Here is a 27860-nt window from a genome sequence, read left to right as displayed (position 1 = left end):
CATTTTTTTCCGTGCTTTGTGTTGAATAACTTCACGCAAACACAAGCACTCACACTCTTACACTCACTCACACACACACACTTTGAATGAGGAAGCGCTTGTTCACGAGTGCAAGTACAAATTACAGGCTCATTCCGCTTGCCAAACGGCAAACAGCAGCTGTAGCAACGGCCGGCATCCAGTCAAAGCGACCACCCGCTGTTGCACTGGCCTCCCATGGTAATCACGTCCATGTCCTGGTCTCATGCCAGCAGCAGCGGCAGCAGCATCAAAAACAACAACGGAAACAAAGGGCAGCCACAGCATTTAGCAGCGACATTGACACTGCGACTCCCGATTGCTCGTAGAGCTCTCCGCTTTGATGGCGAATTGCATGTCTTAGCTTTAATGCTTTAATAAATCCGAGCGACGAACGAAAATAAATATGAAAATAAATTGTCAGAAAGCCAAATGTATGTATAAATAAAAAATGAGGAAGCACACATATTCACTCTTACACAAAGTGATTTTGGATTGGAAATTGAATTAAATGAAATACATTAAAATGCATTCTATGAGAGCGCTGTTGCGCTGCAATAAAAATAAATGAAGTGACTTTTATATGTCACAGGTAAACGAAAGTAGGGGCGGGGCAGCCTGGGGCGGGATTAAGGGCCATGGGAAGGGTAAGAGCGATGTGTAAACTGAGAACTTTTCCTCTTTAGAATTTCGCAGACAGTCAATCCAGCCAGCGCAGTGAATTCAAAGCAAAAGTTAAAACAATGAGAATGGAAAAGGGTAAATTTATTTTCGATTTTTCTCTCTTTGGCTAAATGAGGTACCGAGCACGCATTAATAGAAAGTTCTCATGTCGAAAAGTTTACCACTCAATAAAAAAGTTCGTTTGCTAGCGAACGAAATTCGTTGCCTCGTCAAACTTGACAAATGACAAACGGCAAACGGCAAACGACAAATGGCAAATGACAACTGACATAACTGTGCCATCAAACAATCCACATACGCTGCTAAGCCCATATCGGCTAAACATAGAACATCAACTCAAATAGAAGTCATGCAATTTGTCTGTAAGTATGTATGTATATGCTGGAAATCAATTAATTTGAAAAGTTTGTATATCATAAAAAGAGAGTTTCGAAATGATATGGTGTAATTTCCTTTACTCAACGAACCGAAATGCTGAAATATATTACAAATGTTTATACATATATACATATATACATATATACATATATACATGTATACATATATACATATATACATATATACATATATACATATATACATATATACATATATACATATATACATATATACATATATACATATATACATATATACATATATACATATATACATATATACATATATACATATATACATATATACATATATACATATATACATACATTCAAGTATATCCATGCATGTGCATTCGATTTAGTGAGGGGGTTCGAATTCGAGCTTAAATGTTTTTAAATAAAATCAATTCATTAAAAGTTGCTGCGCACATTTCGCGCTCCTCTTTCTGCTCTGAACTCTCGTATTCCGCTTGGCGTTTGCATTCCTTAAAAAAGGCGCCGAATAGACAATATAGGAACGATAAAAATGTCAATTCAACGTGAATTTAATCTACCTAAATGCCACGCTAGTTGCACTGCAATCGAATTAAAGGCAATCCAATTCATTTCACTCAAATATTAATTGCAAATTCAATTTAAGACAATTAATTATGTTTCATATGACTTTCAACAACCCCTAAAGGTGATTCGAATATATATTAATATTCATCGTGAGAGCGTGAGATGTTTCCAGGATTAAAATATTTGCATTTGCTTAGATGCATAGGGTTATATTTCTCATTATCATTAATTAGACATTAGAGCCCCAGAGCAAAAACATTTTACGCTCAGCGAAAATGCAGTGGGTGGCCCCTGCTCCGTTAATCCTAATAAACTTCTGCATCAAAATCTAAGTTTTCGCGATGAGCCAAATGTGAGTTCATGAGATTTGTGTGCGCGGGTGCATTAACGTGTGGCATGTGAGCAACTGTAATTAAATTGAGTTGAACACTTTCATGTTAATGTCAGAGAAGATTTGAGAGCATTGTGGGTCCTATGTGAGTTGCGCGTAAGATTGTGAGAATCGCTCATAATATGGTACTTAATTGATAATAATCTGGGTCATAATAATCTGGGATGTCCTAAAGGCATATTTAAAGGGGCAAGAAAAGACGACGAAAAGAGTTTAATTATGGCCTAGCCGGGCTGGACTTGAATTTGGCCAGCCAACGTCCACAGTCTCCTGCCACCAGGATAACATCTTGTGAATTTTAAGTGGGGCCAACTTAAGCTGGCTGCTGCAGCAAGGAGCGTTTAATGAAACGCGCAGCTCGCTCGCAGCTTGAGTGTGCCCGCTGGTCATAAGCTTTTTCATTCATTTATTTATGAGATAAACTTTTGATTTGTTATAGCTGAAGAGGTTGCGGCCAAGCCGCCTCGCTCGTTCCCAGAAACCAAAAATTTTATTACGCAAATAGTATTAGGGAGGAGAAACAGTTCAGGCTGCCTCCTGCATCCTCACAGACCAATAAACTGAATATAAAATGCTTCTTTTATTTTCTGTGTTTTCTGAATGCTCTCATTGCCACATCTTGAGAATCGCAAGAAAACTTTAAGCAAAAGGAGGAGAAAAGAGCTATGCCGTGCTTGCTCACCGAGACTGTTGTATGCACTTTAACATGATAATGTATGAATATATACTATATATACCAATTTAATTTTTGCTGAGATGGCTTCTCAGAAATTTACATATATTTATGAACAATTTACAATTTCTTTCTTTCTTTTTATACTTATACATGAAAACCAGAGTTAATATGAAATAGTAAAATTCCAGTAACGTAATCTGATATATTTGATGGTATTTTATTTGCAATAAACAAAGTTTTTATATTAAAGATTGAACAATGCTTCCGTTTCGAATAGAGTGTTATACAATATTAACAAGAAAAATCTTTATGATGAAAGGAGACTCGAATAAATGAAAAATATTATGGTAAAGTTTTTGCAATAATTTTTATAGATATTTCTATGGTCTACTGATGTAATATTATTACTGCCAATTCAAACGAAAAACATGGAGAATAGAAAATAGAGAAAAAGACGAAAATGCAGTCAGATTGCTACAATTCAATGTTCAATGGAAGTTGATTGAGTCGCTACAAGAACTTTCAAAGGAAATGTAAATAAAAGAGGGAATACTTAACTAGACGATGCCCACTGCCCAGATACTGGCACTAAGGACACCTGTTTGCTTCTGTGTGTTTATCAAGCATCTGGAAGTAGCTTTACGCACAGTCTGGTTGTTCTCTTAGTTGGAAATGAATTCATATCTGCAGCAGCATCCGAATTTCAATGTTGCTATCGCCCAACTGTTGAATGGGTTGTTTTTATTTGTTGAACAATGTCTCACTGACATAGTGGCCATTAGTAGTCTATCGCAACGCTAATGGAGCTGACAAAGCGGCGACATCCGAAGACATTCCCAGAAGAACATTTGCAGCAAGTGCTACCAGGCAAAATAAGATCAAGCATGGACCATGAGTTTTTTCTACGGAAATGGCTAATTGAATTGCAGCCAGACGTCTGATAGTGGGCGTGGCTCGATGGGGGAGGGGGGATAAACTAAAATAGGTTTCCTCATAGCAGCTACGACTAATCAATTTAAAAGTTTTTAGTAACGCAAAAGTTTTGTAGCAAACTCTTCTCTACTTTCAAGTTTGCTGAACTAAATCTTGAGCGTTAGTTTAACGTTATGTACACGACTAATGGGAAAACTGACACAGCTGAGGAAATTCGGTCTGCGTTGCTCGGTGGCCGATGGCTGGCGCATTCCCATGCGCACGTTGGGCAGATAAAAATGGGCAAAGCAAACCTCAGAGCAGACAACAAGCAATGACAGCCAACAGAACAGAACAGAACAGAGCACAACAGCTGAACGACAAAGCAGTTGTTCTGCATTTCCGCTTCCGGTTTTTGCTGCCGACATGGCGCGTATGTCGTGCGTTCATAAAGTAGGTAAGCACGACAGCTGCTGCCACTGCTCATGACCAGCTTCTGTAATAGAATACTAGGTGGCATGCCGTGGAGTTGCCATTACTAAATATGTTCATAAATTTAAGAAACAAAAATGAAAAATGGAAAAGTTTTGCGCTGGAAATATTGCGCGAAAGCAATTAGTCTGGCGCCCAGGGCCGCTGAGCATCGGATTGCAATTAACGTTCCAAAAAGCGAGCACCACAAGAACAATACAGCCCCAAATGGGCAGCATTGGCAACTTTAGATAGCCACCAAATCCGACGGCCCACTCAGCCCACTCAGCTCACTCGAATGCCATCCAGTCAACAGAACGCGATGAGTTATGAGCCATTGCCGCGCATTCGACGCCTACATTCAGCCATAGCATCTGCGTCCTGCAGGACTCGCTCTACATTTACAGAGCCTGGGCCTATCGATGTTTATTTAGCTCACTTTGCAGTTGCATTACCGCGTAAATCGATTCGACCGAATTTTCAACCCCAATTCGCATTCAGCTAATCAAGTCAAGCAAAGGTTGATTTGTATACCCAAATCAGTGTAACTGCTTAATTAAGGACTATGTACCTAGCCGAAAGGGGTTTCGAGGATACTGGATATAGCATAAAAGTGTTTCGAGCATATGAGATTTTTAAGACTAAATTATTTTTATTTGTTTGTTTATAGAGATCCTTTGCAAATGAAAATTTTAGTATATTATACAGAAGTTTGATAGTTTATTAGTCAGACAGATTGATTATGGCATAATCTAAGTCAGACTCATTTATACTTTAGCAGGCAATTTATAAAAATGAAAAATGAATTGACAAAAATATAGCATATAATATTAATAATAATATAGCTTTTAAGTAAATAAATGTTTGTAAATATCTATTTAGATTAAGTTACCAATTAGGTAGCGGTGCGCTAAACTGTAAATAAATACATTTTATAAGACAGCTAAAAAAAAAAAGAAAAATGAGAGCAATAATTTTGAATATTTTGGAAATAGGTTACACAAAAGGATGATAAAATATGTCTGTAAGATAATTCACCCAATTTCATTTGTGAACATATTGATCAATTTGGCAATTATAGTTACTAAAATTAATATGAAGGCAGCTTTGAGTATATATTTACAAAAACTAGATATTTCACTTTATCTCTAGAGGAAAACACAGAAAAAAATTAAAGATGCTTGTGCTTTATCATGACGAAAAGACTATTGATTATTTCCTTGTAAATTGCAAACTCGCTTGATAAAACTTAATTGGTAGTAATAGAACACAGGTAAGATCAGATAACTTGCCTTATTTGTTGTTGTTGATATCCAGCAAAGAAGTGAAACATTTGAATAACATACTTTAAGTCAAACAATCGAAACTAAAATATTCTCTATAAATAAAAAACAGAAAGCCAACTATACTATACCCTCGTAGCTAATGTAAGAGCTTAGCATTTCTTCATTCCTTCATCAACATTAGTCAAAGATTTAAGCTTAATCCTATGCCAATATTGAATTTTGCAGTGCACTCAAAATCCAAAACTTTGTACGCTCAATGACAATGCAGTGGGTGGCCCCAGCTTCATTAATCCTAATACACTTCTGCATCAAAAGCGGATTACGCGATGAGCCTAATGTGAGTTTATGAAATTTGCGTGCGTGGGTGCATTAATGTGCGTGATATCTAGTGCATATGTGCTCGGGTAACATAATCAACTTACCACCCAGTACTAGTCCCTTTGCCAGTATTAATTAAATACAAAAGGTCAAACTGACTTGCAAAGTTTGAAATCAAGAGCACTGTGTGGCCTTTGTGATTTGTCTATAAATATGTGCAAAGTGCTCAATATATGGTATTTAAATGATAAAGCCATAAAACTCAGAGTTGTCCTTAAGGCATACTGACAGGGGCAAGATGGGAGGGCGAAAAGAGTTTAATTAGGCCCTAGCCGGGCTGGACTTGAATTTGGCCAGCCAACGTCCACAGTCTCTTGCCACCAGTATAGCATCTTGTGAATTTTAAGTGGGGCCAACTTAAGCTGGCTGCTGCAGCAAGGAGCGTTTAATGAAACGCGCAGCTCGCTCGCAGCTTGAGTGTGCCCGCTGGTCATAAGCTTTTTCATTCATTTATTTATGAGATAAACTTTTGATTTGTTATAGCTGAAGAGGTTGCGGCCAAGCCGCCTCGCTCGTTCCCAGAAACCAAAAATTTTATTACGCAAATAGTATTAGGGAGGAGAAACAGTTCAGGCTGCCTCCTGCATCCTCACAGACCAATAAACTGAATATAAAATGCGATGTTTGCTTGTGGCCAACGATGGCTTCTTCATTTTCAATGTTTTCTGAATGCTCTCATTGCCACATCTTGAGAATCGCAAGAAAACTTTAAGCAAAAGGAGGAGAAAAGGGCTATGCCGTGCTTGCTCACCGAGACTGTTGTATGCACTTTAATATGATGATGCACTTAATATGATTAATATGATATGTATATACATTATTGTAATTGAATCTTAGATATATAGATATATATCTAATAAATATTTACATTTTCCAGTGCAAATAAAGCAAATAAGTGAAGTTAATATGGCACTGTAATGCCATATGATATATTTTGAGCTATATAATCGAGTAGTAAATAAAGTCTGGCTATGAAACTATACAATCAATAATGCAAAGAGAAAAAAAAAAGTAAATAAAAAATAAAATGATATGTATATATTTGTGGTCAAATGGAAATATCTTGTGTCTATATAGCATAGTCGTATTGCCGCAGACTTCTCAAAAGAAATGCTCATGAGCGACATAATACATTTGTTTATTCAGCTATCTAGAACTAACCTTACGCACAGTCAAAATGCCCTCTTGACAGGGCTTATCGCTGAGTTGCTATCAATGAAACGAAATGCCAACGATGTGAATGTAAGTAAGCCACTGCGTATGCCAGAACTTAAATATTTTCACACTGTCCCGTTAAGTAATATGGTTGGAGATAATGCATGTTGGCTGAATTAGCAAGCGGTAGCTATGTGTTATTTGCGTTAGCTGGGAGCAACAAGTGGGTGGGAATGATTTCAGGTGAGACAAGGTATTTAATATGTTGTAATAAGAGTTTCTGTTGACATTGATAGCTCGCAGTCATATCGTGTAATCAAGTGTTGTTAGATTGGGGAATACAATGCTTCTTTGCTGTGCTTTATTCAGAATACACTTTTCACTTAGGGCTCTATATTACAATTTACATAAATATTTGTATAGAAAAGATTTAACAACAAACATTAAATATTTTATCATATTGTCAACGGAATTTCCGACCTTAAATGCCCCACTTTTCATATTGTCGCTCAACAAATATATATGGGTGTATATAGAACCATATATTTGTTGTCTTGATCGTATTTACTAATCCATCATCGTTCGGAGAGTTGCTTGGAATATGTAGTTGAGCCATTGAACTTATTGGCTAGCAGTGCAAGGATTTGCGGGAAACCTTTAACAACATCAATAAGCCCGCTACAGCTGGACGACTTCTCTTATATTGAGGATCCACGCTTGTCTCCGCCCAGCACGTACTTGTTGAAGGCGGTGTTCAACTGCTCCATCAGTATGAAGGTAAGCACCGTGTGCGGGCCCAGACGGAAGTAGTAAGGCGTGAAGCCCTTCCACAGCGAGAAGATTCCCTCGTGCCGGGCCACCCGGAGTAGCACATCTGTTGTGCCCTTATACTCTGGCTTTCCGTCAACAATCTTCATGTTTTGGATGCGTGTCTTGGCAATATCCAGCGGCATCGATGCTATCGTTGTCAGCAGGCCGCTAAGCATGCTCGCACAGAAGTGCAGTTTGATGCCTTCCTCCATTTGGAGCGGCCCCGTACGGAAGTAGGTCTTGAATTGCGAGTAGCTAGCCAATTGGGTCATGTTCACGACCATGGCGCGACCAACTGTGGGCAAACAGCCGCGCCACAGCGCAGTCAGTCCCTCTTCGCGCGTAATGCGGGCCAGCGCATTTCCCACATTCTTATAGTTGCGTCGCTCCGCCAGGGGCAGACGTCCATCAGAGGTCATGCGAATGAGAGCCACTTCTGCCGGCGTGCCGATGAATGCACCACAGGCGCCGGCCACAGTTCCCATCGCCATGCTGGCCGCCACATTAGGATCGCGATTGAAGCGTGCCCGATACTCCTCATTGAGGTAAGTGTACACACCCAGACGACCAGTGGTGTAGGTTGCTTGCCTCAGCAGTGCTGCTGAAATACCCTGATAGAGGGCGAGGGGTCCTTCGCGGCTGATCACCGTCTGAATGCAGTGGAAGGAGTTACGAAATTCCTTTTTGCCGCTACCCGCTCCAGCGATTTGCATTCGATTCTTGACCAGATCCAGCGGCTGCACGCACAACGTAGCGCCCATTCCACTAGCACCTCCAATTAGATATTTCATACCTTTCGGAGGCGTCACCTTCTTGCTGGATTCCTTATCAGACATATTGCCAGCGACTTTTCCGTTCACTTTCTGATTACACAACACAAAACGATTTGATTAAATGCACTCTGCCCTCTATCGCAATGCTCTCAATTACTTCCAGTTTACAGTTTCCAGTTGCGTTCGCTGCTGTCACTGCACTCGCAAGGCTATTGCAATTTAGCTCCGCTCCCGTCGCTGTTATTGTTGGGAATGTGCAAAAAATTGTATTAAATTTATGCAAGCGCCTGGCTTTAGCTAAATTAATAATAAATTTTGCGTGCGGCCAGAGCGAGCAGCTGATACTGGCGGCGGGTGGCTACATATGTACGTTCAGACACTTCCTCGTTTTATTTTTGCTTTTGCTCACAGACCGTTGTTTTTTTTTCCAACCAACAGCCAATGGCCAACAGCTGCTTTCTCTTTGGCTCTTTGTGAATGTGAATCAATGTCACGGGCGAGTAAGTGTGTGTATGTGTGCGTGTCGTCACAGAGCGCTTCTATTTTAGGCGTCACAATTAGTTCACGTGTTGCACTATTGCATGCCCCAAATTACAGTTTGTTGTGCGACAGCATTTACACAAACTAAAATGTCGCAATTGCAATGGACAAGAGCAAAACCGCGGACAACAATAATAAATTGCATTTTTGTGCTGTAGCTGCTCAGCTGATGACGTGTACGGCGACGGCGCGAGAGAAAAACAGGGTTGTCAAGAGCTTGTGCGGGCGATCGCATTCCATTTGTTAATTACGTATGCAATAAAAAAAATGCTGTTTATTCAAATTTATCAAGTACGATTCTTAAATATATATTCTCCTATTTACATTGCCTTTATATCGTCTTAAAATAATAATTCTCATACATTTTGGGTGAAAGAGCAAAGTGTGTATCGGAACAGTTGACAGCCCTGCATGTACGACGGTGGTTTTTGCCTCTCAGCTGCTTGCTCTTTTCGCGCTCTCTCTCCCTCTCTCTCTCTCTCTTGCTTTATGTCTGTCTCTTTGGTCAAGACGGTGTTGTTAAACACTGAACAGCTGAGCTAGTTTTACGTTCGCTGCTCATACAATTTAGCAGCTAAAGAGAATGCAACTAATTTAGATACACACACCTTCATAGTTAACTAAACATGTGTTTGTATTTAAGAATGTAGGTACATATATGAAGGCACAGTCGTAATTTCTCTTGTTTATATGGCATCTTACATGCATGCATTTACACACACAAGGCAGGCATTCATTATCGGCTTATCGAGCCGCGCAATAAAAATGTTTGCCAAATTTTTATCATAATTGCTCTAATCACCTATGTAATCTATATGTATGTACATAGATACTGATTGTGTGTAGTGATATTTTTGGTATTCTACACAGCTCTTTGCTAATTAAACGTGTTGTGATATTATTCTGTAGACATGCATAAAACATGTGTAGCTGCCTAAGGTACATAAGCATGCTCAAAAAGGTTACTGCGAGCTTATTTAATTATCATACCTTATACTTTTAACACGATTTAGATCTTTTAGACGCTTGGGTAAATAAACAAACTCCAAAAGGAATACAAATCATACAAAGAGGTATGCATGGCTCCGTGATACCACGTATGTATGTATGTATGTATGTATGTATGCATGTAAGTTATGTGAAATTACTATATATTATATTCAGTTTAATATATTACATACACACCTACATATGTACATAAACATTTCGAATAATTAATCAAATATAAAGATCCTGTATCAAATATATTAATCGATACATTTTTTTTTCCGTATAAATAAAAATAAAATAGAGTTTTTATGAATTTCTCTAATTTAATATGATATAGTCTTAGCAGATCAAAATTATATAATACCTTGATTGCCAAAAGCATTTCTCACTTTTAAGGAGGTTGTGTATAATAAACGGATTTATTGATCAGAATAACGCTATTAACTGGCAATCATTTACAGGACTTACGCATTCTTTATTTCATATGAAATTATCATTATGCCAAAGCCATATTGTGTGTGTATATCGGGCTCGTATCGCTTGGCAGCATTCAATCATGCTGCGTCTCAGCATTTATCCAACAAGCCGTATTTCGCGCATTCGCGCTTTATTCAATCAGACTCGAGACTCGACAGATTGCCTGTCGCTGGGCTGGCATTGAAGCTGAAGCGATTTCAATTGAATTTAAGCGATAACGGCATTTTTCTGCTTTTGCGAGGGATTTTCGTGTTTTTTACAAGAAATTGAGGACGCACAAGGACAAGAGCAGAAATAAGAGCGCACAGTGTAAGCAATCAGACGATGGCCCAGCATCCAAAGAAGCGGCACAAAACACAAAAACTCTGGAACTGTCAGACGGGGTGGCTCCATGGATAAAACTACTCATACAGTGCCAAAGGCAAAAGGCCGGCAGCCAGCGCCAGCGCCAGCAGCAGCAGTAGTTAATATGGTCGCGAAGGCGGCAGCTCCTGTCACAAGCACACACTTACAAACACACTTACACACACACACACACACACACACACTCACACTTGGTCTCCATACACATATGCATTCAGTGTGAAGGACATTGTGAGTGAAATTCAATGCTTGGATCTTTTGGATGAGGCGCACTGAGGTTGATGCACGTGCTAGTGGCATACGTAGGACTATTATAGACAAAATTATATCCCGCATATAATATTATATTTTAAATTATATTTATGCATGTAATGAAATGTAAAACTTTAAAGATCTATCTTATATACATACCTTAGCTTAGCTTTTAAAATTTGTATAACAAAGAAAAATGTGTAGGTTTTTTTTTTTGCTTATCACATCGAATCAAATCTTGCAGTAAATAATTACATATAAGCTCGATTGACAGAGGGTAGACTTTATAGAATCGATTCGCAAATCAAATACCCAAAAATCAATTGAATTTCTGTTTCAAATTGTTTAAAACAGGATTCAATGGGGGGTGCTTTAAATAGTTTTTCTCAACTCTGAATTTATATAGCTTTGCTCGATGTGCTAACATCGTTCAGCTTAGCCTTGAGGACCACGGAGAGCATCGCCATCAATACATGTTGAGCGAACGGCTTGTCCTTATTCACCTAGTGGCCTGCCCCATCAGTCAAGCGACGCTGGCTGGCCAATCAATAAAATTTCACGCTACTGTAATCAAAGCATGTGATATTAGCGTAAAGTTGAATGAATCCATGTGCGGCATCGTCTCTGCCCGATCAGACCAAGCCACAGCCACTGGCACTGGCAATGGCAGCCAATGGGCCAAAACCAAGTTCCAAAACAAGCCAGACAAACGAACTGCCATCGAGGTAGCCCGGCAGCCGTATGGCTTTCCTGTGGAAAGCTAAATTGATAAGGTCGCGTTCGTTATATCGAGACCCCATCATCGCTGAGCTTGCAAAGCCGAGGTGAATCAACAGTTCGTCGGCCGGCAGCCGCATCACTTGCTAATTTTAACGGTGTGCAAGCGTCGCAGAGGGGTAAGAAAATAATAATAAAAAACATTAAAAAAAAAAAAAAAAAAAAAATCATAATAAAAGAGAGAAAAAAATCAGTCATATACCACCGAGTTTCACCAGACAAGTTTCATTTGCATCTTGGGAAATTTATTTTTGTTCAACCCGTTTAGTGATGCGTTATGGCAAATGCCGCTGCCTCACCCAATCCGGATTGGCAGGTAAGCTGCGGCTTTGGCCACGAAATTTGGCAATGACAAAGATACGGGCTTAAATCGACTGGAAGATTTCTGGTGCGTGGCGAACGAGTTATTGAATTCGCCTCTCTGCCAACTCTGAGTCAGTCAGGGTATATTCTTGGCATGGAGTGCCCCAAGCAAGTATCCTTGAGCTATAGGCAAAGGTCGTATTTCGCACGAGAAACTAACGAATCTATTTTGTATTCCTTGGCACAGGCGCTGACTTAAAGTTCTGTTTAGAGTTGAGCAATCGCAAAGGCTGCAGGAGTCGGCACTGGCAACTGGGCACAGAGACTCTCATGCCTTATATAATATGCAGTTTCAGTATATTTTCATTAAATGGTTTGCTAATTGCAGGTATCAAGTGCTCAGAGGAGCTTAAAAGTATTCAAGTATTTCATTTATATTATTTTATTAAAATGTTTTCATTTTACTATAGTTCTCACAGTCTCGAGTATTTACAGAGGATTGCTGTTCTTATATATTAAGACTTGCAATTTAAGATTGAATGTGAACTCTTAACCTTCTATTTTCGACTCATTCAATTCAGCAGTTATTATTATTCAGCTAACTATTCCCACATCCCTCACAATGCCATAAATCATTTTCAGCTAATATACATAAGCATTTTTAATTATTTACATAGAATTCTGATATATATTCAGTTTTCAGTCGTTTCGAGTTCTAGGAAATATTCCCTTCGCTGACTGCGTCTGCTTGCTTTATTTACAGACGCATATCGCTGGCTTGCAGTCTCCTACAATGTCCTTAAGTTGACCTTTAGGGATCAGCCAGCAGCAATCCGCAAAAAACTGTCATACTCCACTGGCCTCAAATTGCTTTGCAGTGGAGCAGCTAAATTGTTGCCTGGCAGCTCCGCGCGGCAATTTGCAATATGCAAAATGCGACAAAATAGTTGAGGCCAGTTATACGCCCAACCGGTTGACAGTTCTTGCTGTGTAAATAAACATTTAGCATTCCATTTGAGTTCGGTTGGCATGGCCGGAGAAGCTGCTGGAAGAAGGAGAAGAAAAATTCAGCAAAGGATCTGAGAGGAGCAGCCAATTGGCGTGGGGCTTGTGGCACGGGCTTCAGCAGTTAAGCCTGATTGTGAACTAAACACGCTAATGGCATTATAATTATCTCTGGGGCTCTCACTGCTCACTCCGATTACCTGGCCGGCACATCCCGAATGCAAATTAAAACTTTGCACAAAACTTTTCCACGCCACTTTAAGTCTGCTCGCTGCAAAGCGCTGGAAAATTGCACTGCGGTCACCGCCGCCGAAACACATTTAACCCCCTCTGGGCGACCCGCCATTCGCCAACCCATTGGGACACTCGCGAAGCGCCGCGTCGCGTCCACCAGTTGGGCGAGATCCTTTACATTAACGTATAATCAACATTAATGGAGCTGACAATGCGCTTCCGGAGACACGGACGCGGACACGGACACAATACAAAGCCCCACACAGTGGCAGACTACGAAGCGCGCGGAGGGGAGCCGCAAGAAATGACACAGTTGTTGTGTCTGCTGGCCAACCGAGTGAAAGTGGTCCTTATGTTTAGCCAGTGCTCCACTTAGTCCAACATGGGGATTACATTCGCATCAGCTCAATGAGAAATTATGCGACGAAAGAAGCTTTTGTACTTGTGCTGTGTTGTCCATGCCATGCGCGATTCAGTTATCCGGTTATTCGACCCTCCGTGCCCCAAATTATAGCCTCTTTATTGGTTTATTGTATAAAAGTAGCTTCACTTGGTTTATCACTAAATGCATATTTACTGGCTGATCCACTGGAAGCCCTCAGCAGAGCTGCGTGTCAGCTAGACCAGGTTCAGGCCAACATTGCGACGTCAACTCAGGTCTCTGAGCAAGCCTGACAATTTATGGCTGTGTGCGTGTGGCCATATAAATTAAAAGCAGCTCAGACTCGAGCCAAACAACCAAACCACTTTGAGCTGAAATATCTGGCTGTGGCTTCAGCTTGTTACTGAAGTCAGATTTAGATAAAAAGTTGAAATCTGTTGCGGCTGCAACTTGATGTGGCACTTTCTCCATAAATGTGGCCAGCCCGACCACTATCTGCTGCTGTCTGCAACTGAAACACTTTTGCTTTGCCATTCCTTTCGTCGTCTTTTTCCCCGGCGAACGACAAAAACAAAGCAAAAACCAAGAGGCATTCAGCACTCTGAAAGGCAGAAATGGGTGGCACCGAGCAGAGCCTACAAAATTAATGGTGCTAATGCCAAGTGGGTCTAGGCGAGTGTGTGTCAGTGCGCCCCAGCCTGGTCAACTCAATTCTGTGGCAAACGTCTTGTTACCTAAAACCACTTTGCAATATGAGCAGCAGCAATCCTTAGCCGACGGAAGTGTGCTCCTGACTTTCAAGTGTTGTTGGTTGGGTTTATCAAAAAAGCTAAAGCCAAAAATAAAAATAGCCAAAACCAAATCAAAGGGGTGTATTAGCTTAGTATAGTCGGCTCATTGGCATTGGAGTAAAGCGAAGGCCAAGTAACCTAGTGGGAGTCAAATGGAATGCAGTTAGCAAACCAAAAGTTTATGTTAGACTAAAGTTAAATTTAATACGATAAATAGATATTAAAAAGGTTTAAATATAAATAAGTATTAAAGTTTAAATTGCAGTCGATTGGAAGTAGGTAAATCAAAAGTTTGTATTGGATTAAAGCTTAATATGACAAATCTATATGATAAATATTTAAGTACAAATATGTATTAAATTCCCTAGTGATAGTTATTGAGTTTTAGTAGACTTGAGTTTATACAACTTGGATCAAACTAGTCAGAGTTTTAAGTAGTTACAAAAGTTGTTTTATTCCCACCATAAAAGTGTCTCACACACTTCATTGAATTTAAGTGCAGCCAAGTCTTCAAAGCTGGACAAATATACTTACATTCCACTTGAGAGAGGTATTTTCGTGTTCAAGCAGTCGCTGGCCGCAGACTCATCTTGATTCTAGGCTACATTCTGAATCGACAGACAGTTGCTGTCGTCATTTCCAGCGGTGATTTATTATGCAGCAAGTTTTTATGCCTGCTCTGGGCGGGTCTAGAGGAAGAAATTTGCCACTGGAAATTTGTCGGTTCACTAGGCACAATACGTGATTGATAACCCCCTAAACAAACGCCAGGGGCAACGGTTGGGTTAAATGTTTCCGAGTGGATCTGCCAACTAGTCAAATATTTGATTCCGAGACCTTGACCGGCATTAGTCATATAAATTGGCAAAGCCCAGCAAAGCAGAAGAAACACAAAATTATATAGAAATATTTGAATTATAATTGACATATTAAATGTATGTATTTATTGACCTCATCTGACCACATCTCACTTCACGACATCTCACTTCAGTTGGTATCTTAAGTTCGAGTTTTTATATTATAATCAATAAAGCATATTCCTCATAATTGTAAGGCAGAATCTGCAAAGAAATAATGTGAATAGTGAATGTAATTTCTAGAATAAAATTAGTTGTTGGAATTATAATTTGTGGTGGACTTTTAATGATACAAGACTATCATACTATATTATAAAAACGAAAAGTTTTTGTAGTTATTGTAATTAATGCTTAACAAACATATACGTATCCATATTCAAATTTTGGAGTATTTAAGTATTTCCTCTGAGTTTTTAATGCTTAACTCAACGATCACCCACTAATCTTCACTTCACTTCTCTTCAGTTCAATTCACTTCACTTTACTCGAATTTACTACTTTGTTCTAAGTATTTTGTCTACATATTTCTTCTAAGTATTTCGTTTCAGTCCTTAATGCCCAGCTAAACGATCACCCACTTTACTGTAGTTTACTGCACTGCACGACTGACATCCATCAGACCTGGACGACTGAAGAAATGATGCAGCAGCTGCCCTTTATATAGGGCGACTCTCTCAGCCTTAGTCGCGCTCGTTGCAGTCGAGGCTTGTGTGACCAATGGGATCACTCTCTGATGCTCTGCTACTGCTTCAGCTCTCTACATATAGACACTTTAAATGATCCTCTCTAGTTCTTCATTCTTTGCTTTTCATAGTCAGACAGAGAGAGAGAGAGAGAGAGAGAGAGAGAGAGAGAGAGAGGAGAAAGAAAGAGAGAGAGAGAAAGGTAGTGAGAGAGAGAGAGACAGAGAGAAGGAGTGAGAGCGAGAGAGAGAGAGAAAGAGAAAGAGAGAGAGAGACAGAGAGAGAGAGAGAAGCACAGAGTGAGAGAGACAGACAGACAGAGAGAAGGAGTGAGAGCGAGAGAGAGAGAGAAAGAGAAAGAGAGAGAGACAGAGAGAGGGAGTGAGAGCGAGAGAGAAAGAGAGGGAGAGAGAGAGAGAGAGAAAACCGAAGAGACAGACTGTGGTATAGACAGGGAGACAGACAGATATTAAGACAAACGCATGCGTGCGTACGTGTGTGTGTATGGGAATGCGCAGTTTCTTGTGTAAAGCAATGAAGCAAATAGTTATTGAAAGATCAATACTTCGAATGCTTCAGGGGATCTCGTAGTCGAGGGGTCTCGAATAATGCTGCCTTACTTGTTTCATATTAAACAATAATAATAGTAAAAGTCTTATAATCATTTTACAATTTCCTCTTAATATTGAACTATTCTTTAAAGACAGAGAGAAGGCCAATGGCTTTCCCAGACAGACTCAGAGTCACATTTATAGTGTATGCCGATGGCGTTGAACTGTACATCTAATTTGTATATAAAATGTGGCCAGCGCCTCATTATGACTATTATTTCGGTCAATGTATTTATAGTCGCGCAAGTTAAATCTACTGGGACTTAAGGGCATGACATTTTGTAGAGCGAAACGCACAAAAATGAGGCCAAGCGGCTTTAACGGCTGCCAAAGTAGACGACCATAAGGTCATTGCGGGGGCGGGGTGTGAGGGCGAGGGGCAGACAAGCGCAGCTGCAAACAATGGCATTTTAAAAGGCAAGGGCGGGAAAAACTTCAGCGTATATGAGGCAGGCAGAAAGCAAGACTGAAAGACAACATGACGTTTGCGACGCCCACGCACACCGACACGCACGCACGGCACACACAAACACACACACGCGCACATGGCGTATGCGTAATAACATTTTGCGTTACATTTGTTTTTTCCTTTTTATTGCATACCGCAAGGCGGCTCGTCTGGCTTGGCTCCTTTGTATTTCCGTTCCGACCAAAACGCCACATTCCCGGCTAACGTCTCTGTTTATTTCTGTTTCAGTTTATGTTTCAGTTTCTGTTTCAGTTTCAGCTTCTGTTTCGGTGGCTATTGCCCTTTGCCTGCCGCAATTTCCGTGTCATGTGGCACAGCGAATGTAAATGCCGCACAACAAATGCGAAAACTTTAAACTGCCCAACAGATGGGTATCGCCACAGCCAAGCGGCTCTAGCCGCTAGCCCTGATGCTTTCTTTTCCTGGCATTATCGCACATAATAATTCCGTAAGTCATACGTAAGGCACTAAACGGGGCCCATGTGCCTTGGGGCGCTTGCCAAGCTGCACGGGCCCCACTCACAAATGGAATACCCTACACGCTTCCCATACGAATAATTCGATCTTTGGCCAGCCTATGGCGCTCAAGTGTAGCGCACAACGGGACAGCAATCAGTGGAGCGACAGAAAGAAAATGCGACGCCAGCAGCGGGAAATTGTGTCATTTTCATTTATCTGCGCGTGTATTTGTAGCTGTGTGTGTGTGTCTGTATTTATGTCTCTGCTCGAACTTCATTGAATATAACTGCGAGCTGAACAGCAAATTCGCCAGCAGCAACAGCAGCAGCAGCAGGAGCAGCAGAGCTGAGGCGGGTGCCAATAAAACGGAAGCCGCGATTAAATACAAATAAGGCATTAAGTGCAAAGGCGCTGAGGCGCATAATACAAATTGCGACGCTTGCTAAGCAAGCGCAGGAAGGAGTGCTGCTCGGAGCAGACACTGTGGCGTTCGAAAAGAAGGAGGCGGACGCAGAAGCCGGAGGACATATTGAGAGTGTCGCACAAAACTAAATAAAAGGCTGATGGCTTTCACCTAATACCCTTCTCCAATTGATTATATTAGCTTTTAAGGCAGACATATATAAATTTAATTTGATTTTTGTAATTAAATGAGATTATGTGTGTGTCTAATCTCTATCTGTGATTTAACTCAATTATAATCCGCGTAGTACAAAAGTACCCAATTTATGATGCAATTAAAAAAATAAATATGTATATATATAAATACTCATATATAGAAAGAAAAATATATTTTTTTAAATATACTTATGTCTAAAAAACATAAATAATAGTATACTTGCATACTTCTGCCTAAGCTTGACTCTAGCTAATTCAGTGAATTCAATGCACATTAAAGTTCCAGAATGATTTTCCACGGTTACCATCAGGCAATAGTACAGCCTGTAAGTAGGCAACGATTTTTTTGTTAGGCAAACTTTTTATTGGCTGGACAAGGAAGCTGTGCTACATATACATACATACTATATATACATATATATACTCTTTTATACTGTCGCTGGACGCGCCTGTACGACACAATAAAAATGCTGGCTAAGGCAAGTTGCGCCCTAAGTGAGAATTAGCATAGAAACGAAGAGAAGCAGAAGCAGAAACAGATAGATGGCAAAGTGAAAGATAAAAATTGAGTTTAATGGTCGTTGGGCTTGGGCTTTAAAATTTGTATGAATGGAGCAAGCAATTTGCGTGCCATCCAATTTCGAAGAGTGCCAAGGTTAGCAATGATATCATATTCTATGCTCATATTTAGATATTCATCTCAATCGCTCTCCACTCGCCCTGACTCGAATTCGACTCGACTCGACTTGACTCGACTGGAGAGAAGCTTCTCATCTAGTGCTGCAGCAGCTGCTGGGGCTTGGTTAGCTGAACCGTTTTGCGGTTCATTTAATAATTCTGCTTCTTATTTACCTGGACAGCCAATTTTGTGTGTTCGGCTTTGATGCGTCGACAAGTGGCCGCTTAGCCTGCGGCCAATGGCATTAGCCATTAGCCAAACTGCGGACCAGAGCAGACCCGACCCACAGACCGGGCCGCCTTGACTCGGCACTTCAGCGAGCTAACGAGCTGCCATGGCAATTAGAGACGCCCACGTAGAGTTCGACTCTACATTGCAAATCATATGACTGCCATTTTTCCATTTCAAATTTATTTTCATTCTCATGCTTTGCTTCTTCTTCGTTTTTTCTTCTTTTGCTCGTCCTCTATTTTTTGCACCCAATTTTGATTAGCAAGAAAACTCGCGACGTCAAAGTATTTGCCCAGTCAGCGCGATGTGAATAAGTCAATGATCTACGTGTTGTTGTTGATGCTGCTGATGATGGTAATCATGATGATCATCATAAATTGGCTTTTTCAGGTGTCTGCAACTGTGAGTATGTGTGTGTGTGTGTGTGTGTTTGTGTGATTGTGTAGTAAGTGTCAAGTGCCCCGACACGGCTCAACTCAATGACTCGGCTTGCTTTCAATAATATTTATGCACTCGGCTTGTGTGCGAGTTCAACAGGGCATACATTTCCAATTAAACTGAAGCATTCAACTATAGCAACCGACATGCATACACCCACTTACCCACCCACCCATGCACACACACACAGACACAACAATCACTTCGATTTTTTTCGCCATAGAAAATTTTTTTTGGCCGTGAATTTTAGTTAAACTATTTTTGGGGTTAATGTCAGCAGCATATGTAGAGAAGAATTCGTTAGCAGATAATTGAAATAATAAAATACGAAATAAAAGAGTCGAAAGCAGCTGAAAGTGTAGATAAACCGAGACCTATTCAGCTGCGTAAAAACTCTAGCTAAGCAAGCCAAGAAACTAATCAGAGAGACCAATACTTAGGTCAATGTTGGTCATGCCAGCCCTCTGATTACTACCTTCATGTCAAATTTGTAGAGGAGCCTCATCTCAGGCTGTGGCATGCAAGTCAGGGCAGCAAAGGCCGAATGGTTACCGTTGATGCCAGCGTAGTAGCTGGACTTCATTAGAATTGGCGGTGAAATCGAATCGCCACAGACTTTGAAATGCTTAGGCCATGCATAGGCAAACAGCTCATGTCAAATGGAGAGAGAGAGAGAGACATGCGACAGATGCCACAGTCCCACAGCAGAGTTGTCCATTTTCAGGAATTCACGTCACCTGAAGCAACATGTTTATTCGTGTGCTCGCGGTCTGTGCGTTGCCCGTGTCTGTGTGTTTGATCGAAAAACAATTTTGCATATTAAATGAAAAACGTCAGCAGCGCTCATCAACGTTGGCCAGGAGGAGCTCTTAACTGATTTCCGTTCAATACATGCAGCTGGCGAGCACAGAGACATATCCTCTCGACAGTCGTCAAATTTATTCGGAAGTTCATCAAATTCCTGTTCCCGTTCCTGTTCCTCTTCACTTATGCAGCATGCAACAGTTTGTGAAAGCGGAACTGGAATTGCAAAAGGCATTTGCAGCGTGCGTAAAAAGCCAAACGCATGTCAAAGCGTTTAATATATGCCAATTTCTTTGCCAACATGTACTGCAATATGGGCTTGACGTTGGCTTACCTGCGGTCCACATCAGATTTTGATTAAAAAATATTCATTGAGTGAGGCAAATATTAATTTTGATATGTTCTGACCTCAGGTTTGCTCATGTACATCAAACGAAAAGGGACAAAAATTCAGAAATAAAATTGTGCTCAATATTCGAAATCAGTTGCATCAGCAAGTATATTCAGATAAGTTGAGCTCATAGAACAGCTGCAGTGGTAAATCTGTGACATGATTCAATCAGAAATATATTTTTAAAATTGTTTGTATTTTTTTTTTTTTTTTTTTTAATTTTTTAATTGGAATTATTTATTTTATTTTTATTTTTTGAGGCATAGTTTAACATTTATTTATCTTGGAGTTTCAGGGAATAAAATTACACGTAATAAATAATGGGCTTCATAAAAGGTAACTGGAAAAGATATACAGATATAGATATACGAAGTAAGTCGGCCAATTCAATTAGAATCATTCTTCGATTATCGACAGCCACGCTAAGCCCCGGAGCACAATGCGTCAATTATGAGCAGAGGCCTCTTCTGAGATTCTCCGCGTGTCTGCCAAATCACCCGCAGCATTGGTAATGAATGACAGCTCGCAGTTGGAGCGCGAGCGCGAGCTGATAAAACGGTGAATGATGGTTGCCAGCATTGCCGTTGCAGCTGCCTTAGTAATTGTTGCTGTCGAATTGATTAAAATTGGCAGCGGAAAGCAGATCGACTCTGACTTCGCTTAGGCATGGAATAGCCAAACAGCTGTCATCAAGTGGAGCGACAAGCGACAGGCCGTCTCCCAGTTTCCTGCCACAGCAATGCATTCTGAGTGCCTGTAGTATGGGAATCAACATGTGTATGCATGCGTTGCTGTCAGTGTGCATGTGCGTGTGCTTCTGACGGAAAAACAATTTCGCATGTTAAATGAACAATGGCGGAATCAAGGCGGACGTCGATGATGGCCAGGAGGAGCTGTTAACTGGTTTCGGTTGCGACATGTGCAATAAGGGGAGTACACACACACACATACACACACATACACAGGCATCCACAGTTGTCAAACGTATTTTATACTTATGCAACATGCAACAGTTGCGAGCTGAGTGAAGAGGCAGGCGAATGTCGTAAATTATTGCCTATTACTTTTCTGCAAGCCTGAAAAGCTTTCTAATTAACCTAGCTAAGGCGAGTATCAGGCTTTTGGATACTCAATGTTTCCAAGTGCAATGAGATATGCCAGCTACATTAAAGCACAAGGCAAATTGTGTACTACAGGATGGGTATTACCTATAGTCCGAGCAACCAGTGGCTATTTGAGCTTTATAATAAATATATATTTCATTTCATTATTGTCTGTTCTGTTCTGTTGCCTTCTCTTTTTATTCAACAGAGTGCACTTCACGAGCTCTTAGCCGCACATTCTGTGCCAGCGGCAACTAAGTCGATACGAATCCAATAAAAAATGTAACATAATGAACTGAAAAAATAGAATGCAACTTTGCGTCTCTGATCACCAGCTCGATGTGGGTAAGTAAACTGTAACGACCAGAGAGGGAAGGAAGCACGGATGCTTTTTATAAAGCAATTTGCATGTTGGCATCTTTTTTTTTTCATTGGTTTCATTTATTGTTTTTTCTCTGCGCTGCTTTGGCATAGCTGCGGCTGTTGTTGTTCAAGATTGTTGCTGTTGCCTTTGATAAGAAATCGCCAATGAGCTTCCAAGTGGCGTGTGTCCTGCGGCCACGTACAGGACCATTATATCTGTGTGTGTGGTCTTGCATAGCTGGCTAAACTTTGGAACTGAGTTCCGGCCAAAACCTGAAACATAAATCCGTGTAAGGTGCGGGCTCATTGCTCGGCCATAGGATGCATACAAAGTTCATGGAACATAAAACGCACATAAACAAATGCATGTAGACATAAAACACGAAAGCACGCACAGAATCTGCCATCACACTTACACCCACACACACACACACACATGTGGCGTCGACCACTCGGCGAGGAACGTAAAAAAATGTAGGCACTGATTACATTTGCATATTATAAGCAACTGCTCGCCCACTTCCCATATTGATGAGGTTGCAGCGCCGCAAGGGCTGGGAAGGGGCGGGGCTGGGCAGGCGATCAAGTACCGCCGCAACTAGCGAGGCAACTGCAGCTCCTGGCATTATATGTATGTGTGTGTGTGTGTGTGTGTGTGTGTGTGTGTGTGTGTGTCTGTGTATTTGTCCAAGGAATTTAATTTCCAACTTTTACGTTTGGCATGTGCCACACACAACTTTGGTCTTTGGTAGTGGGAAAGTTTGCTCCAGCGACGCAGGCTGTGTTGATCTAATAATGCTGGTGGGCGTGCGTTTGCCGTGGGTCGTGTGTGGGCGTGGCTAAGCACAGTATTTGCGGCACTTGTTGAGGCGTAGCTGCAACCTCAGTCGGGGATTATGCAGCTGCTAAAACTTTAAATTATGTAATTCAACGTGTTGCCAATACTTACCGTTGCGGGCAACAGGCAGCCAACACACACGCACACACACACACACACAGCTGTCGTATGAGAGGATACACACACACACACACACATGCACATCGAAACTTCAGCCACATCCGCCAGACGCTGAATAAATGCTCTGCCCCACCTGGGGCCCACGTATTTCAATTAACGTGCCAGCACGCCCGAGTTGCACGTTATCGGCGCTAGGTGGCGCCCATGGTGGTCGTCGCGCTGCTTTGCTACTTATTTGATGATACACCATAAATATTCGAAAATAACAATAAAGCGAACAGCGCGGAGGTACACAGTGCAACATAGAAAAGTTCGGCACATGCCAAGGACTGTAAATTATAGCAAAGATAACAGATAAACGAGCTGAAAACTGTATTTAAATGCTTATGAAGATCATTCGAAATGCATTACATACATAAGTGTAATATTTAGTTTAAAAAAATTAAATAAATAAATATAACTGAAAATACTACAAATTATATTCAATAAAGAGTTAAACGTGAATGCATTGATTTTTATATTTTCACTTTTATATTTTAACTTGTGATGTAATATAAAAAGTTTATAAAATATGAATATATTTTTGATTACAATAAACAAGAACATGTCCTGTCTGCTCTGCTCCTGCAAATTGCATTGAATTATGTTAACTATGCGCTTAATATCTGAATAGTTTATTATGCAGCATCATTATCTCCTGCAGCAGAAAGTAAAAAATTAAATATGATAAACTTTTTAGCTTGTCATCATTTGTGCTCCGTTTCATGTTTGTTGTAATTAGACAGCCTGTAAAGGGGACTGCAACTATAAATGTGATATGTAAGTTTGGTGCTCGCCCGCGTGTGTGCAAGCACAGGAACTTTTCTCCACGCTCAAACTCCGCTTCGCATTTTTGGGAGTTAACAATTTCGCTCGCTCGCGAAACTTTCTCTTTGTCTTCACGTGGTGAGCAATTAAAGTGTGTGTTGGTGTGGGTGAGTGGTGCTGCATGGCAATATTTGCACATTCACACACATACATACATATATATATATGTCCATTTTTCACACGCGCAATAAAAAAATGTATTTTTTACCTTGCAGGCACCTCTTAAATAAGAGAAATTGTTTTTTAACCACGATTTCATCTAAATTGCAATGAGTTTTCAAATAATTTATAAGCACACCAAATGCGTTAAATCGCACACAAATCACATTTCGCGATTCGAGCTCTCCGAGCTCTACCGAAAATTCGTTTCGCTCTGATATTTATTTGTGCGAATGCCTCAGCTGCGTGCTCCAATGTTTTTCTTATCTATATAGTATATTTATTTATTTGCAATGCCAACCGAGCTGTACACACGTCGGCCACGCGGCCCGGCGAAATAGCAAAAGTTATTAAATAACATTTATTTGCACTAACGCGTAATCAAATAAATGCAAATGGAGCAAGCCTTCGGAACGGAAGGCCGAGTGCTTTTCTATATGGATAGATTTCGCTATTGGCATGAATTAGCTTGGCATATTGACGACTTTAAGCGCGAATCTGTAAGCAAAGAGAGAATCATTGCATGCAGCTCGATATCAGTTTCATCCTTTAAACATCAACAGCCACCGACAGCGCTGCTTTCCATATTTCTACGGCGGCTTGAATAGAAGACTTACTCGATGTGCCGCCCGGGGCGCCACTTGCGTATGTATGCGTGAGCCAAGGCTGCGTGAGCCCTGGGAAAATGGCTAAAGCGAGACTGCGAAGCAAACACACGTTAAGTTAAGCTTATTATACACAGAGCTGCCAAAGGCTGACTTAGCCGCAGGCTAAAGTAGGCAGCTCGGAGTGAAACTTTTTGCGACAAGTAAACACTGGCTCTGCCAGCCTTTATATGAGTGTGTGTGTGTGTGATATCATTGGATTACCGCGATTATCTTTCTCAAATATCATACCGCACGAAAGCCAACAATGTCTACATTTTGCTATTACAGTATATTACAGCATATATGTACATATGTAGGCAGATTTGCCGTGTGCTTGGCTCAACTGACATGGAGTGTGGCGACGACGTGGGCGGGCGAGTGGGCGTGACCGTGTTGCATACCGCACATAAACGTGCAGGTGGTCGGAGGCAGCGTGCCTTTTTTGCGGTCGCCCAATCGGCTGAGCAGAGAGACTCAGGCAGGAGTCATCCTCTATGCCGTCGTCTATGCCGTCGTCTATGCCGTCGTCGCTGGCTATTTGCTTTTATGGCTTGTTTGCCAGCTCATGAAAACTTTGGCTCGTACGCCCAAGTGACCCATTAAACAAATTGAAAATGAACGGAAACCGTTTCAACAGCTGGACTGTAAGCCTGCGATAGTTCTACGAGGCAAGACGACTGGGCTGGGGCTCTGGCGCGTATGTGTGATAAATTTTAATTGACTGCACTGCATTGCAGCAGCAGTATTGTTAGGGAAGTTCATTGCGGTTCTAAAGATTTCATTGAATCACGAGTCGGAAATCTCAACTCTTCAAAATATTGAGGCAAGTTCTCGCTCTTTTGGCCAAGCCAAAAACTTTGGCCATAAACACAAGTGTGCAAAACTCGTGCCAGCAATGAGAGTTACATAGCTACAACAATAACAACAACAGCTACAGCAGCACCAGCAACAGCAACATTCAGCTGTGTTCGTTAGTCCTACGACGTATACGTAATATGCAGTTAACTGGACAATTTTGAAAAGCTACGGCCGAGGGCGCAGGTGCAAAAGTAAATTATGGTCGCAATTAGTGCTAATTAAATTCATATTTTTGGCATTGTATATTATTTGATCAAGTAGTTGCTTTACTTACGGCAACTTCCGCCCGGACCGTACAGCGCAGCTGTCGAACAGCTCGGGCAGCAAACGAGCCCCACAACACGTTGAGTACGCCGGGACCACATTAATCATTTGGTTAGCTGCGACTGAAGTGCATTTCGTATGTGCTGAGCGTAAAATATTTGCTGCTCAAACTCAAATTGTTGTTGGCTTCATGTAATTTGTGGCTTGAGCTCAGCCAAACCAAATACACAGACTCGTCAACGTATGGGCATAGCCACACGACACGCACACACCCACAGATGCTCGTTACTCATCATTGCACACACAAACAATTAGATGAAAATTATAGATGTGAACTGAACTGATCAGAAATGTCCAAGACTCAAAGGACTTGCTTAGAGATTCAATTACCAATAAAGAAAATTGATATATAATTTTGTTTTAATTGACATATAACACACATAATTAGCAAGGCAGCCCATATAATACTAAAAAATCATCAACTACTTTAAAGAAGTCTTATGTTTCAATTCTGTTTAATAAACGTCGCTCAAGGTGTGATGTAAGCAAAACTCAATTTAAATAGTTTGTAGCATTTAAGATAAACAAACCAAATTTAAACACACACACACACCCACTGACATACACACATACACCGTGGCACAAGCACAAGTTGATTATGTATTTTTGGTTCTTGTTTGCATAAATTTAACGCTCATTTTGGTTTGCAAATCCCGAAAGGACATTCGTGTGCATTTTTCATGAAAGCAATCAGTTAGCCGCATGTTTAGTGGGTCATGTGCTCTAACCGGTTTACGGCTGGCCGAAACATTGAATGCTCCATTAATTATGATGAAAATACAAGAATTAGATTATCGAGTTACCTGACATCAGTTGACTGCCATTAGAATGGAATGAAATATGAAATGGCATCGCGCTGTAAATAGAAAGAGACGAACGATAAAGAGAGTTAAATATGTAAATTATGTATACTATATATGCTCTGGCTGCAATCAGTGCTCTAACGTGCGGCCAATCGGACCAGTTATGTGTATGTGTGAGTGTGTGTGTGTGTGCTAAGACAGAGATTCCCACAGCAGAACTGGTATATAATAACACCGACAATGCGTAATTCATTTTAAGCACCACTTCAAGTTATGGCAGACGGCCGGAGCGCAATTTAAGACAGAGTTTAATGCATTCAATACGTCATTGGGCATGTTGCGTGCGGTTTGGGTCGTTGCTCTGATTTATGGTGCGTATACTTGATGCGGCCGCAAAGCCACACAAAATGTTGCTGCTGTGCTACCTTCTTTACTTTCGGCTGTTACCACTGCGGCGTCTGCCTTTCCCTTTTGATTTAACACAAAAGAGGCCTCAAAATAAACTCTCGCACACACACACACACAGCGAGATATCTTTGGCTGTGGATGGGTCAGAGTCTGAATTGGAGTCTTATTTTGAGTCTGAAAGCTGATATTATTGAATTTTATAACATTTCGATGCGTCTGCATTTCAATTGACCATAAACGGCTTTAAGGCTTTTCGACTGCGCCAATCTTGAGCTTAAAAGTATCCATGATCCGGAGCCATTGTAGGCGCCCTGTGATAAGTCGATATGTATATCCATGCGTTCATTCGGGCGTATTTGCAACCGGCCATGCCCAATTTAATTTATCAAAGTCATAAACTGTTAAACGACTCAACCGACAAATACTACATGAATAATGGGCGCGGCGTCAGATTCTTGTCAATGCGAGACAAGATGCCCGATTAAGTGAGCATTTAGTTAGGAGAAAATCTTATATATGAAGAC

The 27860-nt window shown here is 40.9% G+C and overlaps 1 protein-coding gene and 1 long non-coding RNA gene across 4 annotated transcripts; both read right to left on the bottom strand.

Moving 5' to 3' along the window:
* Nucleotides 1-7235: 7235 nt before the first annotated feature.
* LOC6573254 (mitochondrial 2-oxoglutarate/malate carrier protein) lies at nucleotides 7236-9199 on the bottom strand. The gene has a single exon (XM_001999305.4). The coding sequence runs from the start codon at nucleotides 8553-8555 to the stop codon at nucleotides 7608-7610; it is 948 nt and encodes a 315-aa protein (XP_001999341.1). The 5' UTR covers nucleotides 8556-9199; the 3' UTR covers nucleotides 7236-7607.
* A 1873-nt stretch (nucleotides 9200-11072) lies between these two features.
* LOC116803856 lies at nucleotides 11073-27747 on the bottom strand. Of its 3 annotated transcripts, XR_006356620.1 has the most exons (4): nucleotides 26929-27747; nucleotides 15558-15667; nucleotides 15141-15443; nucleotides 11073-14644 (listed from the first exon to the last, which is right to left on the bottom strand). It is a non-coding gene; the product is annotated as an uncharacterized LOC116803856 (long non-coding RNA). The 3 variants fall into 3 exon arrangements; XR_004363863.2 differs by lacking the exon at nucleotides 11073-14644 and having other exon boundaries at nucleotides 14672-15443; nucleotides 26929-27307; XR_004363864.2 differs by lacking the exons at nucleotides 11073-14644; nucleotides 26929-27747 and adding an exon at nucleotides 16042-16091 and having other exon boundaries at nucleotides 14672-15443.
* Nucleotides 27748-27860: the final 113 nt, after the last annotated feature.

This window comes from Drosophila mojavensis, unplaced genomic scaffold (assembly GCF_018153725.1).
Source record: "Drosophila mojavensis isolate 15081-1352.22 unplaced genomic scaffold, ASM1815372v1 contig_16, whole genome shotgun sequence".
In the NCBI taxonomy this organism is placed as follows: domain Eukaryota; kingdom Metazoa; phylum Arthropoda; class Insecta; order Diptera; family Drosophilidae; genus Drosophila; species Drosophila mojavensis.
This window is presented reverse-complemented; position numbering and strand designations above follow the sequence as displayed.

Excerpts from the sequence above, each read along its gene's own strand:
- LOC6573254 (XM_001999305.4), bottom strand. The coding sequence starts at position 8,555 with ATGTCTGATAAGGAATCCAGCAAGAAGGTGACGCCTCCGAAAGGTATG.